This window comes from Bradysia coprophila, chromosome II, assembly GCF_014529535.1.
Source record: "Bradysia coprophila strain Holo2 chromosome II, BU_Bcop_v1, whole genome shotgun sequence".
NCBI lineage: Eukaryota > Metazoa > Arthropoda > Insecta > Diptera > Sciaridae > Bradysia > Bradysia coprophila.
This window is the reverse complement of record NC_050735.1, coordinates 7457737-7475524: the sequence shown is the minus strand read 5'-3', so window position 1 is coordinate 7475524 and position 17788 is coordinate 7457737. Positions and strand designations below refer to the sequence as shown.

The 17788-nt window shown below is 36.6% G+C and overlaps 2 protein-coding genes across 6 annotated transcripts in view; one reads left to right on the top strand and one right to left on the bottom strand.

Annotated features, from left to right (window-relative positions):
• The window catches only part of LOC119069864 (innexin shaking-B), a 123744-nt gene that overhangs the window by 54967 nt on the left and 50989 nt on the right, over positions 1-17788 (top strand). For 3 of the 5 annotated variants that reach the window (XM_037174054.1, XM_037174048.1, XM_037174039.1), the window contains exon 2: positions 2969-3822. In XM_037174054.1, coding sequence (XP_037029949.1) covers positions 3575-3822 — 248 coding nt within the window. In that variant the 5' untranslated portion in view covers positions 2969-3574. Of the gene's footprint in view, positions 1-2968; positions 3833-17788 lie in introns of those variants that run through there. The other 2 variants (XM_037174060.1, XM_037174068.1) reach the window with 2 other exon arrangements.
• Positions 14778-16610, bottom strand: LOC119069853 (cytochrome P450 3A24-like). The gene is made up of 3 exons (XM_037174030.1): positions 16200-16610; positions 15066-16135; positions 14778-15003 (listed from the first exon to the last, which is right to left on the bottom strand). The coding sequence occupies exons 1-3, from the start codon at positions 16503-16505 to the stop codon at positions 14817-14819; spliced, it is 1563 nt and encodes a 520-aa protein (XP_037029925.1). The 5' UTR covers positions 16506-16610; the 3' UTR covers positions 14778-14816.

The window sequence follows — 17788 nt, the reverse complement described above, 5'->3', positions numbered from 1 at the left end:
GAAAAGTAATGCAAAAAGCTCACTCGTAAAGAGATATTAAGGATAGGAAATTAGTGTTCTGTGATGCAATTGAGGCATAAAACAATAAAATTGTAACTTTTTCCTTGTTTAACTGTCTATTGTATTTTTGTCTGAAAAGAATATTATTTTCCTGACGACTTTCTTCTCGGCAAAGAAATTGTAGGCTCTTGTCAGTGACATGGGGTGGAATTACGGCTGCAGTTTTCTATGTAGAAAAGACTCTTTTCTACGTAGAAAAGATTCTTTTCTATATAGAAAAAATATTTTTTTCAAACGTTTGATTTTTAGAGGCAATAGTATGCGTATTCATAGTAGGCATAATTGTTTTGATTGAATTCATCGTCAGTTTGTATTACGCATACTATTGACTCTAAAAATCAAACGTTTTAAGTTGAAAAAAATATTTTTTCTATATAGAAAAGAATCTTTTCTACGTAGAAAAGAGACTTTTCTATATAGAAAACTGCAGCCGTAATTCCACCCATGAACAGATTTTTCTTTAACTACTAACTAAAAGGGACACATAATGATCCAATCTGTTTCATCGCTCGTTTAAAAAATCTCTTTTGATGTTTTGCAACCAATCTTGCACTTCTTCGGTTTTACTTCACATTTTGCTAAATATCAGAAAAACAGAGCTAGAAATAATCATTTTTGGCTGTAGTTGTTGGCAATAACAGATAAATAAACTTTTAAAAATTACAAGTCAATTGGAAATGGTTTTAACGCTTTGGCTCCATCGTATTTACATTTCATGTCAATGCAAATTGACTTTGCGGCGAAACAATCGGAAAAGAAGAAAATTCGTCATCTGGATTAAGGCCTTAATAGGAAAGATTGGTTTGGATTTCATAAGAAACGTTGGAAGTAAAATTGCAGAAGCAACGAAAGAAAATCGTTCTACGTCATAGTTAATATAACAAACCAGTTATTAGAACTGCAAATATTCAACATTAATTAGCTAGCAGTTCTCTATCAATTTTTTTTTAATTCGATTAAAAATAGAATATTACATCACATCATTGTTCAATAAATAAATTGAAATTTGTACAGGTGTGAGTTGTATTGACTTTTCTTTTTGCTGTTTGTTAATTTATACACAGATATTTCCGCACCAGAACTGTTAGAAGAATAGGTCGACAGTTTTCTCAAATATTTATATCTCTATATTTGTAGGAATTTTTGTCTCCACGGTTATTTCGTCCGAACTAATTGTTATAAAACCTCCTCATATACAACTTTGGAATAAACGAAATCGTCGGCAAAGTAGATAAAATGGAAGGTTAATATCGAGGCTATATATGAGGAGGTTACACCGAAATCTGTCATCGGAGAAAATGTACTGAACATGGTACTGAACTTTACTTGAAATTATATTTAGTACTAAGTTGTAGCGTTGAAATTTTGTAATGAAATACAGTTTGAGTTTCCGATAGCCTCCTCATATTATACAATCTTGGTTAATATTTCAATTTTATATGCGGAGACTACCCAGGTCCGTAATTTTCATACAAAATTTTAGTACAATTTTATTACAGTTAATTTTTTGGCCGAAGTTACTGACATTTTTTGCGATAATGTCCAAGGGAAATAATTGCGGTCTCAATAGGCCATGTTTAACCTAACAAAAAATTGTCGATTGTTGATCAAGTTTGGTAAATTTATTTGCAAATTTTATACAAACTTTACCAAAACTTTCCGAATTTTGATTGTTAAGAGCGCTCACCCCTTGGCAATTTTCTAGCCTACATTTGTGCGCAAAAATATTCGTTTTTTGATGATTTCTCTGAACCAAAATCTTTTTTTGAGAAAGTAAAACCATTAAAGCATGCAAAAATGTGTGACTTTTAAGGGAAAAATCGGTTTGTGGTCGATAACTTATTGCACTTAGAGAAACCTTTGCAAATGTGTAAATTTATGTATTTTGCAAAGGTTTTTCCAAGTGGGTTAAGTTATCGACCACAAGCCAATTTTTACCTTAAAAGTAACCCACTTTTGCATGCTTTAATGGTTTTACTTTCTCAAAAAAAGATTTTGGTTCAGAGAAATCATCAAAAAACGAATATTTTTGCGCACAAATGTAGGCTAGAAAATTGCCAAGGGGTGATGGCTCTTAAAATGTACCGAATTTTACCAAAACTTTCAGAAATTTCCCAGAATCCTCCAAAATTTACCATTTTTGTGATTGTGAAACATGCTTTTTACAACGTAGGCGAGGCATTTTCTCACCTCAACTGAAACTTTAGAAACCTTTGTTGGGGAAAACGCTGTGTCGTTAAAAAGTAAGAAAATTCATTTTCTTGGGTGAACAACAACGCCCTCGACGTGAAATTTCCAACTTTTCTTACCTTGATTAAGAAATAACTATTTTCTTGTAGTTTCCCCATCGATCGTCCCACTCACTAAATTACAAAGTTTATGTCATGCATTGCTGCAGCGTGAAGAAACCCACTATTTGCCTGCGTTTTAGTGCGCTTCGAATGTTACTTGACGACACAATAGCTTTTGTACTTCTAGTAACTTAAATTTGACTAGGGAAAACTTTAGAAAAGTCGATCTTTACAAATGTAAAGAACGGAAAATCAAGAACAATAAAACTTAAATTGAGAAAATGTATGCAACTACAGTTGTCGACACATTTGAACACATTTTCGAAAAGAGAAAAGTTTTCGTGTGCTACCTTAAAATTCTGCCATGAACCACATTATCGCAGTAATAAAGATTGACAATCGGAATGGAAGTGAAAATTACATTAAATTCGGCCTTGGATTATACATTGAAAATCGTTTCGAAAACTAATAGTCGTGATAGATATATTCCGACATTTGTTATATATATTACAACCCTTTCTACTTATAGATGAACAAAACTTTACACCGTTTACACTCACACTTAATTCAATTCAACCAATAATCTAATTAATTTCGTTTCTCTTTTTCTATTTCAGGTAAAAACGGACTCGGAATAGAAAAGAAAGAAAAGCCAAAGCAGGACACAAAAAAAAAGAAAGAAAGAAAAAAATCTGAAATGTTTAATGTCGTGCATAAAATACCACACCAACTGATACCAAACACCATGTTCACATTATCGAAAAATTTATTGCACCAGCAGACTGCAATAATTTACCGACAAATAAAATGCGACTAAATAGAACGACGGAGATGGGAAACATTAAATATCCTTACTTGGTGTTGTCAAGAAATTAATTGCAGTAAAAGAAAAGTTTAAAAAAAAGCAAAAGGAAAAAAAAACAATTCTTACTCAAAAATTAGGAAGTGAATAGAAATTGTAATTGAAATAAATCGTTGAAATCGTGTGAAATAGTGCAGACAATGACGTCACCACAATGGTTGAACCGAAACAGGACACAAGTTTAGTGACCTCAAACGAATACTGTGCGCAGATAAATCAAATTGTCCAATAATTTAACAAAATCCTCAAAATTATTGCGAACATTAGCGCCAGTTTTGTTATCGCGCGAAAATCGTTTTTTTTTTCTTCATTTTTATGTTAATGTGTTTTTCCATGAAACTTCAATTAAAACGGTTTATAAATGAGTAGAGAGCACGTGCATCGTGGTAGCTTAACATCATTGAGAAGATCATCGTTGGTAAGTCTGTTTGAAAGTGCCACATCGAAAATCTTTCCATTGGAACCGGACATTTTGGACGATTTTGAGCCACGGCGATCATCACCGGAACGTAGTTTAAGCAGTTCCGTGCAGGAACCGCTTATGGGAAGAGGTTGCCCATCGCGAAACGAACGTGAATTGAAAAATACAAGGGTACACCAAAAAAGCAGGTAATTTGTGGTATGTGTTGTCTTTTCTATCTGTCTATATTTCGTGCATGTCGATTAGTTTAGTGTTAGTCCAGCTTTAGTGTGGCACTAACGATTTATATAAATTGAATTGGAGCAATTACTATACTACCGAGCGTGTTTAATCATCCGCGAAACAACTTAATAGCATGTTTGATGTAATTGGATCACTAAATTGAAAACAAATAATGGATTTCACATCGATTTAACAATTAACTCACACACTCAGAACACACGATTCAACACATCGTATTGGTATAGGATTCGAGGCGAAATGGTTAAGTTTGTGTTGTTCTCTGTTTTAAATTATTCATCTCAGCGATTAGGGAAAATCTCAATTCAAAACTGTGGCCGGTTGCACTTGCACGTTGGAAATTAATTATTTAGCCAGTCATAGGAGTGAAATGTCGTACGTGAAAGGATTGGGCAATTTGGGGTCTGGTCATTTGCGTTTATATATGCGGAACACCCGTGGCGCTTTAGAACAACAAATCATTGATATATATGCTGTGAAATGTTGCTCAATTTCCATGAATATTGATAGTGATAGTGGGGTAGGTAACAGTGAAAATCAACGTTTAGGGTTACATTTGGCTCTGGACAGGCTCTCTTTGTAGGCGCTTCTTCTTATTCAATTGTATGTGTTGTAGAGAGAAACGACCAGCTGAATCAAAAGCTTAAAAGTGTGACTTTAGTGTCGAGTCACACTGTGAGTATCTGTTTTCAAAGTTGCTTCGAAGATAACCGTATTTGCAAATTTTCAAAAGAAGATGCATTTTGCCACAAGCAACTATGTGTTCTTAACCTTTGACGAAAATTACCGGAATAAAAGTGTGTTTCTATTGCATGTACTTTCATGTACATTCAACCGATATAACATTCGTTATCGCATTTGCATAATACCCATTCATGAAAGCATTTCAGCTCCTTAAACGAAATTCCGTTACATATCAGCACTTCTTCGTCGGTTTTTTTTTCTTTCTTTATCTACTTTGAAAGTTAACATTTAAGTTAACACATTTCGTTGGAAATGTCTTCAAAAATAATGTTGTAACGAATAGAACGAAACGGGAGCGAAATATGTTAGCATCGGAAACTCGGGCAAAAAAAGAAAAGAAAACGTTTCATCGTTCGTTCAAAAATGTTTTCGAAACGAACTATAGAAATTGTAGTGTATGTACCAGTGCAATTGGTATCAAATATCAGGCCCGATCAAAAATGTTGTTAGATTTTTATGTCAATGCACCATAGACATCAATAGCTCTGCATTGAGTGTTGATTTTTTTTTTAGAAAACATATTGCGATGTGATGATATTTTTCCTCTCCATCGCATGCTAGACCGAGAGCTCGCATCCATATCAGTCCCTTGTACTACTGTTATTATTCTGGAGCTCTAAGAGAACAGTCACAGTCCTCTGCCGTCAAACATTGTAGTAAATTGGGTGTTAAAATGAAGGTATTGGAGCTTGGATCGAAATAAGGAATGAAACTGAAAAATCAAATCTTAGACTTGAAAGGTTGTCAGGCACGCCAGACCTGCCGACGAACATTTTTAAATATCAATATTTAAAATTCGTTTTGTGACCTTTTGAAAATGATGACTTTTTGACTTTCGAAAGCTACAACAACCAGGTGGTTTTGACTATTTTTATACGAAGAATCTTTACTAATCTTTCTAAAAACTGGATCTCTAGGTCCGATTTACCTGCCATGGGATGCAATGGCATCCCTTGCTCCAAAAGATCACAGCGGTTCAGATTGATCTTTTTCAGAGTGGCTAACTTACTTACCACTCGTCAAGATAATCTAAACAAAAGTTTTATGTTGTCCTTAACTTCCATGTTTTTATTTAGTAAAGGCGCACCGTCAAGCGTTCAAAAGTATAAGTCGTTGCTCAAATGTTTATTGTATTAGTTAGTGTAAAAATTTGGCATTGGTTTCAAACCGTGGCCTCACACAGATGATTCTTCTTTAAAAATGCCTTTATTTTATAGCACATTAATCCTAATCTCAACATCTGCCACTTGTGACGCAATTTTTGCTAAATTTACTTTTTTGGTAAATTCTGTGCGTTCAGGGCGTCACCTCAACTGATTGTGTATGTCTTACAAATTTAATTGAAAGAACTGGCGTCACTTATTTCTCTTTTGAGGTTTTTGGTGGGATGTCTTATTGGGTAATGTAACGATTTGGCTTCCACATGGATCGACCCAAGACTTTTAAGCCGAGGTGTTAAACCGATTACAAATTGCTGCATTACCCAATTCGAGATCCCAACAAAAACCTCAGAAGAGGAAGCGATGACGCCAGTTCCTTCAATCAAACTTTTAAGTCATTTGCTATTTAATAACACAATGAATGACTGGGACCATTTTTGTAAAAATACTTTCCCAGATTTGCTCCACCTTTCATAAGTTTTCCACGAAAAATTTGGGAAAATAAAAAAAAATAGTCAGCGGGGACTCTCCGTCTATCAAAAATTGTATATCGTTTGATTTGGAAATGGTTAAGTTCTCGTGCTAAGTATTTTCCGATGTAAAATCTTGATTATAACACTATAACGCAACCGTGCCGTGCCGCTTTCTATCTGTTCCATATATTTTACAGAACGAATTTAATTTTTTTTCCCTTCGCTCCATCATTCTTTTTTTTGTGTTTGTTTTACAAGTAATTTGTTTTATAGGTCATTCATTTATTATAATGCGAAAATAGAAATAAAAAAATCGGGATATTTCAAACCATTGTATTTATATGCATACACAGGATACCGAACGTATATATCCACGTGTGAGTATAAAGAGCCATTCCAACACAACGTAGAAATAAATAATAAAAAATAGCACAGCAAAACAAATGACCATAAATAATAATTTGTAAAAGTAGACAGACACGATGGGAAAAGCCCAATAAAACATCAAGTGCGAGGTTGCTTGTTTATACACTGGTTTTTCGGTTATACGTTCTACTAATTTAATGATCTAAATTGGAGATTCTTTTTTTTTGTTCATTTTTTGTCTGTGTATTTTGAATAAATTAAAAAAAATTCCGGACCCAAAATCATGGTTGATTGATGTGCTCCAATAATTTACGGTCGCTCGCAATACGTGGTCATGAGCGTTTTATAATTCAATTTGACACGGAATGAAAGCTTAATGTTTTATGTGTGTATGTGTTTGTGCAATGTTTGTCAGTTCATAAAATGCCATAACAGCCAATCAGAACGGAGTTTCCCATTTTACTTCATTCTCTGCGATCAATGACACCAGTCTCGGATTATTAGTTTATTGTTCATTGAATCAAACTCGGATACGAAATCAAGGCAAGACTCAGACTCTTAGATAGATAAACATTGCTTCTGTGATGAATAATAATAAACTAATGAATTAGGGACTTGTGTCCCGTTTAACGTTTGTTTATTGAATGCGAATCACTTACAATATCGTTCTGTATTTATAGGCCGTTTCAAAGGATTCTAGATTATATTTTAATCAATTGGCCGTCTTGATACAATCTTAATATATTTGATTTACAAGTGATTTCGGATTTTCAGGAGTGATTTCTACAACATACTCCCACCTTGAATTAACAATTATTTTTTAATTCAACAAATATTGTAATCGTTCTGGTACTTTTACTCGACGTCCACTTCTGGTTACCCTTGGTTCTGCCTCAACTTCATTGTTTTGTTCATCATGATCTGCATGTATTACTTCTTCTGGAACCAGCTCTTCTTGTATGACCTTTTTCATGTCTTGATTTGAGGCTTCCATCAAATAGATACGTTTGGTTGGACGAGTTGTAATTGTGACATTTTTTCCTTTGACGACTTTCAATTGTACACTTCGAATTATCCCATCGATGCCTGGATAAACTTCGGTAATAACTGCTAATGGCCAATCTACTCGCTTTTTATTCTCTGTTTCAACCATTACTACGTCACCAATTCGCCATAAAATTTCTTTGCCCGTTTTTCCATTCCGATGTACCAGTGCACTCAAATATTCTTTACGAAATCTTTCTCTCAATTGTTGACGTAATGACTGTACATACTTGTATCGTTCTACCAGACTGGTGCCTTCAATCATGTCCAAATCGGGAACTTCACAACTTCTGGCTTCATTCAAAAACATCATTGGAGTTAAAGGTATTAACTCTTCTGCATCTTCACTTAAGTAAGTTAGTGGTCTTGAGTTGATGGTTGATTCGCAATCACATAGTACTGTTGCCATTTCTTCGTACGTCAGGTATGATCTGCCCAAAACTCTTCTTAATAGTTCTTTTATCATTCCTACAATACGCTCCCACCATCCTCCCCACCATGGAGCACTTGGTGGATTGAATATCCATTTGATCCGTTGAGCTTCTGATGATTGTAAAATTTCTTTCCAGTTAAGTTCTTTCAGTAGATTTTCCGTTCCCACAAAATTCGTGCCATTGTCTGAATATATAACGGCCGGTCTTTGACGTCTTGCAATGAATCTTCTTAATGCTTGGATGAATGCGTGTGACGACAGTGATGTAATTAACTCTAAATGAACTGCCCGTGTAACTGCACATGTGAAAATCACAAACCATGCTTTACTTCCATCTTGAAGATACAATGGACCACCCAGGTCGATTCCAACTACTTCGAACGTTGAAGCATCTCGTACCCGATTTGCTGGTAAAGGTGGCGTTTGTGTCTCACTATTCTTGACTTTGAATCTTTTGCACTGTTTACATGAATATACTGCACGTCGAATAGCTATTCTGGCTTGCAAAATCCAATATTTTTCTCGTAACGAGCTCCTTAATACTTGTGTACCAGCGTGAATCATTCGTACATGTTCTCGTTGAATTAAACGTTCAACTGCGATGTGTTCTTTCGGTAGTAAAATGGGTAATCTGAAATATTCGGTGTCTTGTCTCATTAACAATTTTGTTTTTATCCGCCATAACCCATGTTCATCTTTAACGGCTTGCATTTGTGTTATAACTTTATCTGATGACGTGAATACTTCACTTTGAACCATTTTCCACAGACATTGTTCTGCATTTTCCTCTTCTGCTAGCGTTAACTCTTTCGGATGAACTGACTCATTTCTTTTGTATGTTTTCCACCGCCTCATCCATGCGATCATTCTTATAACTTTCCTCAAATTACTGAAATGGTGGAAATATCTCGGAGTTATCGATTCGTGAACTAGATTCGTCACCATGACATTCTTCTTTTCAGCCATGACAATATTTTCATTGCAATTTATTTCTGATTGTGGCCAACAGTGTTCCGGATTTTTTAACCATGTGGGTCCTTGCCACCATTCACTGTTCAGTAATTGCTTTGGAGTACAGCCTCTAGATGGCAAGTCTGCTGGATTCGAATTACCTGGAATATGTCTCCAATCGTCAACGTTAGTTAATTCTTTTATTTTCTTAACTCGATTATGAACGAATATTTGCCAATTTTCTTTTCGTTTTATCCAGCTCAACGCATCGCTCGAATCTGACCATAAATACCATTTCATGTTAGAAAGATCAATAGCTTTCGATAGATTTTCTGCAAGTTTTGCCCCACACTCACACGCTATCAGTTCTAACTTCGGAATTGTTATTGGCTTGATAGTTGAAACTCTAGCTTTTGCCATCAACAATTGTACTGCTACTGAACCGTCTGTTTCTGATCTCATGAACGCAACTGCCGCATATCCACTTATGCTAGCATCTGTGAAGATGTGAATTGATATGTTGTGACTATCTGGACTTAATACCCAGCGAGGTACTTTGACTCCTTTTAATACTTCCAGACTACTTTCCCATGTTTTGAATTTTCTGGCCACTTCTTCTGGAACAATTTCATCCCATTTTGTTTTCTTTTTTACTAGTTCTTGGATCATTTTCTTAGGAATCATTGTGACTGGTGATGTAAATCCAAGAGGATCATAAATTTGATGCGTTGCTGATAAAATCCTTCGTTTTGTAATTTTTTCCTCACGACAGTCCAATGCCTTACGAAGGTCCAATGATAATGAATCTTCTCCAACGTTCCATAGTAAGCCAAGTACAGAAACATTTGAGGTTTCTTGAAGAACGTCACTGCCTGCACCCAATCCGCACTCCGGTGAGCCGACTCCGGGTACATCCCCAGTGATCGTTCCACCTCTGTTCCATACCCAGCCTCTAAGGTTAAATTGTGCTTGTTTACAAATTATGGTGGATTCATTAATGAATTGTTGTACTTCCGTTTTTGTATTTACTGATGCTACACAGTTGTCGACATATGTCGATTTTTTCAATAACTGAGCTGTGTCCTGAAATTCGTTTTTGATGTTATCGAGATGCATGTTCAGGATTGCTGCTAACAGAAATGGACTGGATGAAATGCCGAAAACTACCCTACAGTGTCTGTATATTGCGAGTTTGTTATTTTTTAGCCATAAAAAACGTAGGAAGTCTCTGTCCTCCTTTCTGATGCCAATCTGTAGGAAAGCCTTTTCGATATCTGCGATGATTCCATATCGTTTCATTCTAAATTGGAGTAATAGAACTACTACCAATTCTAATAGATTTGGACCTGTTTCCAAACAATCATTTAAAGATGGTCGACCATTTGATTTGGCCGATGCATCAAAGACTGGGCGAATCGGTGTTGTCAGACTCTTCGGGTTAAAGACCGGATGATGAGGAAGGTAGCTTGATGGTTCTTTAGTATTGTCTGCTTCTTCAACTTCTTCAATTATTCCCAAACTTAACCATTGATTGAATATTTTCTCATACTCTTGAATCTTATCTTCTTTTTCCAGTCTTTTTATTGCTGATTGTAATCGTCGATGTGATATTTCATAGTTCATAGCTACCGGTTGATGGTCTTCCTTCCAAGGTAGTGCAACTTCATATCGTCCGTCCGTAGATCGTTTTACATGTTTGTGGAAATGTTTTATTGTAGATTCGTTCCGCTGATCTCGACTCAGACTATCTGTTGAATCGTGTATACCAATTAAGTCCAGCCTCCAAAGATCCTGTATCTGGGCATTAGCAATGTGTAATGATTGTAAAATTGTTGTCCTGTTTGAAGTTCTTCCAGCATTAATTGGTGTACCCATCAAAGTCCAACCTAGTTCTGTTTCAAATGCCACAGGCCCATTATTCGTCCGATAGATTTTTCCAGTGAACAACGTACTCGCTATATCTGCACCAAGTAAAATGTCTATTTCGTCGCGATTACTGTTAAGGTCTGATAAGTTGATATTATTTTCAGTCAGTTCCTGAATCCATGGTCCATTAGCAATCGGCGGAATCGAACCACAGATTGTTTCTTGATCTAACAGAAATACTCGTTGTTCATAGCCAGTAATTTGGTTTGAAATTGCTGTTTGATACACGGAATGTTTTACTTGTCGAGTTACAAATCCACCGAAGAGACTGTGAGATGTTTCGAACGTATCTATTTCACGGAGACCCAACAATTTTGACACTTTTCTAGATATGTATGACTGGTGAGATCCTGTATCGATTATTGCTCTCAGTGTATGCTGTCTGTTTATACCTTCGACCGTGATTAATAATGTCTGTAGAAATGTATTACCCCAATGATTGATAGCGACTGCATTTAGACTTATTTCTCGATGGTTATTTTGTGCACACATTACTGTACAGTGGGACGCTTTTTCGCAAATTCCGCATTTGACCGATACCTTACAATTAGCCTTGCGGTGATTTGGTTGCAAACACTTATAGCAACATTTTGCAGTAAATATTTTCTCATTCTTTGTTTTTAAGGACATTTTTCGCGCTGAAATACAGTTTTGGCTTTTATGTGCTTTCTCACAAAAAACACAATTGCTTGTAGAAGGTCCACTATTGTTGAAAAGATCGATTGCAGTTGCTTGTTCATATCTCTGGTACTTATTATGTCGAACCATCTGATATTCTGGATTTGTGTCTGATCTCCTTTTTGCCACTTTTAATCGAATTTCGCTTTCTACTTCTGTTTGTAGAAATTTCATTAGTAGATTCAGTTCTTCTCCTTCTTCGGTATCGATGAATTGACTTCTCAATCTTTCCCAAACTTGAAGAATCTCTTTGGATAAAGTAGACTCTACTAACGGATACAACATTGTGGCATACTTGTCACTAGTGACACCTAGAGATTCTAGTGCTCGCAGCTTCGTTGCCAATGTATCATATAGTTTTGATAGTGATTCATTTTCACTGCTCTGATCCGTTACTAACCTTAATAGTTCTCTCATATACAGTTCAATCAATATTTTGTCCTTACCAAAACGTGACTTCAGGTATTCGATTGCTTTTGGATAATTTTCGGATGTAGGGGGAAAACTAGATACCACGTCTCTAGCTGGAGTATCTATTGCCGTCGCTTGGATTAAATATTGAAACTTCTCTTCGTTCGATAAATTCTTATCTTCGTGTATGCCTTTAAACTGACTCCAAAATTGTAGCCAATTTTTCGTTTCTCCATTGAATTTAACCAATTCCAATTTTGGTAGTTTATACCTTGATTTGTTGTCGCCACCACATGAATTGTCGCCACCACATGAATTGTTACCACATGAATTGTTGCCACCCGTGTTGTCGCCACCCGGGTTGCTATTACGACTTTCTGTGTCTTCTGTTTTGCTCATTTCCTCCACCAGTAACGTTATATCGTTCATTTTGTCTCTGTAGTCCTGCCGTATAGTGATCTCTTCGTCCATATCCTCTTGAGAAACGTTTTGTGCCATTATTTCCTCCATAACCATTTCATCTGCCCTGTCTAATTGATTAAAACGATCTTCGAGTCGTTTGAACAGACGCTTTATCAAACTCATGTCGTCTGCAACGCCTTTGTCCAATTCCTCTGCGAGTTCATTGTAAGCGATGGTGAATAAGCGCTTGAATGAACCGCGTTTCTTCACCGCAGACATGGTCTAAATGTTTACTTTTTGTGTTTTAATGAGACGTATCTAAACAGTGCTGCTTCTTTTAAAACTTCGTCTTCTATTAATTTCGAATATTTTCGCTGTGGGACTGACGCGTATTTCGTTTCTTTCGAAGCCTCAATAATTTCCTTTTGCCGGACGGAAATACGTTTAGGTTGTTTCTCAGAATAAACTGCTTTTGACGAACTGTGAAACTGACCAATGATCTGCACGGACTTAGGATTCTGCACGTCACTAGTCGAACTGCGAGACTGACTACCACTGACCTGAACAGACTTACGATCAGGCGCGCAACTAGATGAATTTTCTGGGGTAATCGGTATATTTTTTGTCGTGAAATGCGAAACACGTAATTTTGGCATGTCAGAATTCCTTTTATTACAAACCGATCACTGATTTGTACGTGTCGGCCACAGACAATTACCTTCAAATGACTTGTGTCTCCTACACAACTCTGTCTCCTTTGTGACTACCGCACAACCCTAACTGATTTGTGTCTCCTGCACAACTTTCAGACCGATTTCGTGACTACCGCACAACCAAATGCCTGATTTGTGTCTCCTGCACAATCAACTAAACTGTCGTACGTTGAGTCAGCCAAAATGTATGACTAACCAAACGAACGTACGTCGCCAACCTGACTGTACGCCAGCCAAAATGACCAACTAGCCAAATGTATGACCAACCAATCGAATGTATGTTGATCTAGCCAAAACGACCAACCAAATGAATGTCTGTCGAACCAGCTGTCTGACCAACCAGCCAAATGTATGACCAACCAATCGAATGTATGTTGATCTAGCCAAAACGACCAGCCAAATGAATTTCTGTCGAACCAGCTGTCTGACCAACCAGCCAAATGTATGTTGATCTAGCCAAAACGACCAACCAATTCGTCGAACCAGCTGAGTTATTTTAGAAAATTTTAACTGGTGAGTTTCTCACTCCAACACGCAGTGCCAGTCAAATTTTCCAAACAACTTAACTATCCCACGACCAATGCTACGACCAATGCTAAATTTTAGCTTTTTTACCAACTGCGCCACTTGTGATGAATAATAATAAACTAATGAATTAGGGACTTGTGTCCCGTTTAACGTTTGTTTATTGAATGCGAATCACTTACAATATCGTTCTGTATTTATAGGCCGTTTCAAAGGATTCTAGATTATATTTTAATCAATTGGCCGTCTTGATACAATCTTAATATATTTGATTTACAAGTGATTTCGGATTTTCAGGAGTGATTTCTACAACAGCTTCACCTACTGCTATAAACTCGTAAAATTGCACCGCACTGCAAGCATGATCATAGTGACAGCTGCCAGATCGAGAACTTTTTTGTATGACATTTCTTTCCACAATTTTCTACAATGTCAAAATCTGTATGACACACTGTCCAGTTTCAGTACTCTATTTAGAGTACCACTCATGCTTGGTGTTGAAAGTAGTCAATTTTGCGTTGATTAGATCTGGAATTTCGTTGGATTTCGTCGTTTTTCTTAAAATTGATTTATTAAACATTTCTTGTTTCTAATAATGAATGCAATGGAGCCACCAAGGTTCAAACCAAACCAAATGAGAATTTGGGATGGTAGTACTGGATGTCAGCTAGACAACGTCCATCGTTAATAATGTCCGCCACTGACTAGACAAAATACATCTGATTTTGGGTAGGAAAAACTGATTTGGGAGACGTGGAAAATTTTCTAATTCGATGCAATTATTGCGTTGACAGATCAAATTCACAAATATCTGTGAACACACGTACCGATAATTGTATTTTTTGAGCAATCGCTGACCCTTTTGTCAAGTAATTTCTATGATCGACAATCACAATTGCTCGTGCGTTCTATGCTTTGTCAAGTTTCATAGAATTTTCCGCGGAAATCAATATTCGACTCTCGATCAAGTTGTTCAAGAGAAATGATAGCAGATGATAGCTGCACAGAAGCAACGCCATCTGTTATCATTTCTCTGGGTTGTGCAGCAGAGCCATATACCAATCAAGAAAAACAAGATTTATTTAAGTGAGTTCCGAGGGATCACAGGCTGCGTATTTAATGTTGCAGTTTGGTTACTTTACAAAAAACACCATTCTGTGGTATTAACGTTGCAAAGGTTTCCATCGTCTTAATCTTTTTCTCCGTTGATGGTCCCGGCTCAAATCGATAATTTAGGATGAGATTTGCCAAAGCCAACTCAATTTCCATGTAAGCGAATCGTATTCCAAGGCAGTTTCTCGGGCTTGGTAAAAATTTACAATTGTTAGAAAAAATGTGGTAGAACTTGAATGACTCACTACGCACCCAGCTCCGAACGCTAGAAGCGCTAATTTATCAAAATCACTTTCGAATCTCTCCGGTCGAAATTCTTCCGGCTCTGGCCATAATTTTGGATCATTGTGAATGGCGGAAACTCCTATGAATACACCAGCTCCTTTCGGTATCACAATACCTTGATATTCGTAATTTTCTTTGGCTACTCTTGCAGTCAACGGTGACGCCGGTGGAAACATTCTGAGCGTCTCTTTGACTATGTGATTGAGCAACGGAATGCTAGACAAAGCTAAAGCAGAAATCTTTTTACTTCCTGGGTCCACGATTTTTAGAAGCTCGGTTCTCAATTTGTCCTGGACACTTTGGTGATTTATTAGGTTATGCAAACAGAACTGAAGAGTAACTGATGTTGTTTCGTAGGAAGCGAGTAGGAACAGTAATGCATTTGCCACAATCTCATCATTTGAAATATTTTCACTGTTCAATTCTTTATTCAATAAATTATCATTCGGCTTAACATCATCTGATGACATCTCCAATTCCGAATCAACAGTTGTCTGGACTCTTTTAGCTTTAAGTAATAACTGTAAGAAATCAATAATCTTTATATCTGATCGCTGTCGCAGCAGGACCAATTGTTTCGTAACTTCAAAACAAGCGCCTTCTGGTGACCATGCCATTAAAAACCGAATCCGTTCCCACAAAACTCTTAGTGGGTAAGCTATGCATGTCAGCGATGGAAATAGAACCATCACCATTGCCAATATAGATTTTTCAAGGCGCGGAAGCGTGATTTCTATGAAACTTTTAGTGTCTCGTGTCAAATCTTTCAGAGAAAAATTAAGTCCAAAAATACATTTGGCTGCCGTGGAAAACGTCAGCTCCTTCATAACCGATCCTATATTAAACTCTTGGCCACTTTCGGCTATATCGTCAAGTTCGCTAATCGATTTGTCAATTGTTAACATCATCAACGGCTCCATGGCATGAAGCTTGTGAGCAGAAAACGACGGAGACAAAGAGGCACGCAAATTTCTCCAAACGGTATCACGACTCCAAATTAGCATGTGTTGAAATTGCGGAGTGGGATGAATTCCACCCTATTCAATAATTGAGAGAAATTTTATCTCATGATCCATACGAGCGATTCTTCAATGAATTTACCGGTATGATTTGATTTCTGTTGCTGAATTTGTAGAAATCTTTCACCAAAATGTGTCGAATCAAATCAAAGTCAGTAACTAACACTTGAGGTCGTCCGCCGAAATAGAAACCGACAACAGAACCGTATTTCTCGGTCCACTTGGGAAAGACACTCTTTAATCCTCCGAAACCAATATCAAATAAATGGCCAAAAATAAGATTGGGTTTCGGGCCGGGAATGCCGGATCGTTTTAATATCGACATCCGTTGTTGGCGCTTGTAAATCAGGAAAAACAGCAGGACCAGCACTAATGTTATGACCAACATTTTGCACGATTTATTGTAATTATTAATCGAATTTCAATTCAAAATTTGATTCCTTATCAGACGACGTTGACACTTAAATATATCGACACCAACTGAAAGATGGTTTGCACATTTTTATTTGGCTTCTGTATCGAATAATTGTATCTTATTTACATTGATAAACTGCTGAAATACACGAAAATACTTCATGATGATAACAATATTCCGCATTACCTACGAAAAACAGTTTATTTCTGTACGCAAACCATATTGTTTGAATATGAGCGTATGAAGGCTACGGAATTCGTAAGCACAACACTTGTACTTCATTCTCATTTGCTTGCTGAGTTAAGCTACCTTTGCGTTACCCGCTACCACAGTACCACATGTATTGACATAAGTAGTTTCTGTAAATGTAGGTTCCCAACGTATCAGAGTCATCTACAACAAGTCAAAGGTCGAATAAAACGTAATAAATTGAACAAATTCAATATGGTGAATGTGAAGTTTGGATTTGTTCAAGTAAATTGATGTGTTTTTGTCTATTTCAGTTGTCCTGTGCACAAAACGTTGTTCGTACCTCGACAGGAAATGGATGTTTTCAGCACCAGTCATCGTCATTTCATGTATTGGTACGAAAAATACTATTGTTCACCGGACAACTGAAATTTGACATATTTTGACATATTATTAAATGTCAGGTTTTCCCGAACGATATATCGATCTGATATTTCTTTACGATTTGTCGTGTGGGAAGGATTTTCAATAAATGTTTTCATAGCTATATAGTGTTCAAAGAGAATGTCAAAAAGAGTGTTCACCCATCGAGCTCAGTTAAATTAACTGGTTTTTTCCTAGTTAACTGGACTTTTACATACAAATTTTGACGTATCACCCAACGGAACCAGTTAATTTTTCTCTCTTTTACGCTCTTTGAACACTGTATACGATTGATTAAATTTAGTGTTGGTCAGCATATAAAATATAGCACGTACCTGCGAGAAAGTTTGCTTACTCACTCTGGGCATTATATCCTTTGCCTTCGGCTCTGGAAACTTTCCTGCAGGTATTTCAAATACTATTTGTTGTCCGAAGATCAGTTTCACATCGGTTAAATTTCAGTTCAATCTGAAAATAAATCAGAGCCCTGCTGAAATGGAAACTGGTTTACGAGTATTTTACATTTAAAAATCTTTATAATGAAAATTCATAAAAAAGGAGGGTCTCATCGAATTCTGTTGAAGCCGGTTTTAAGCTCCTTGAGGGTACACCTCTTCATTTTTGTAATAACCTTGTGAGGACCT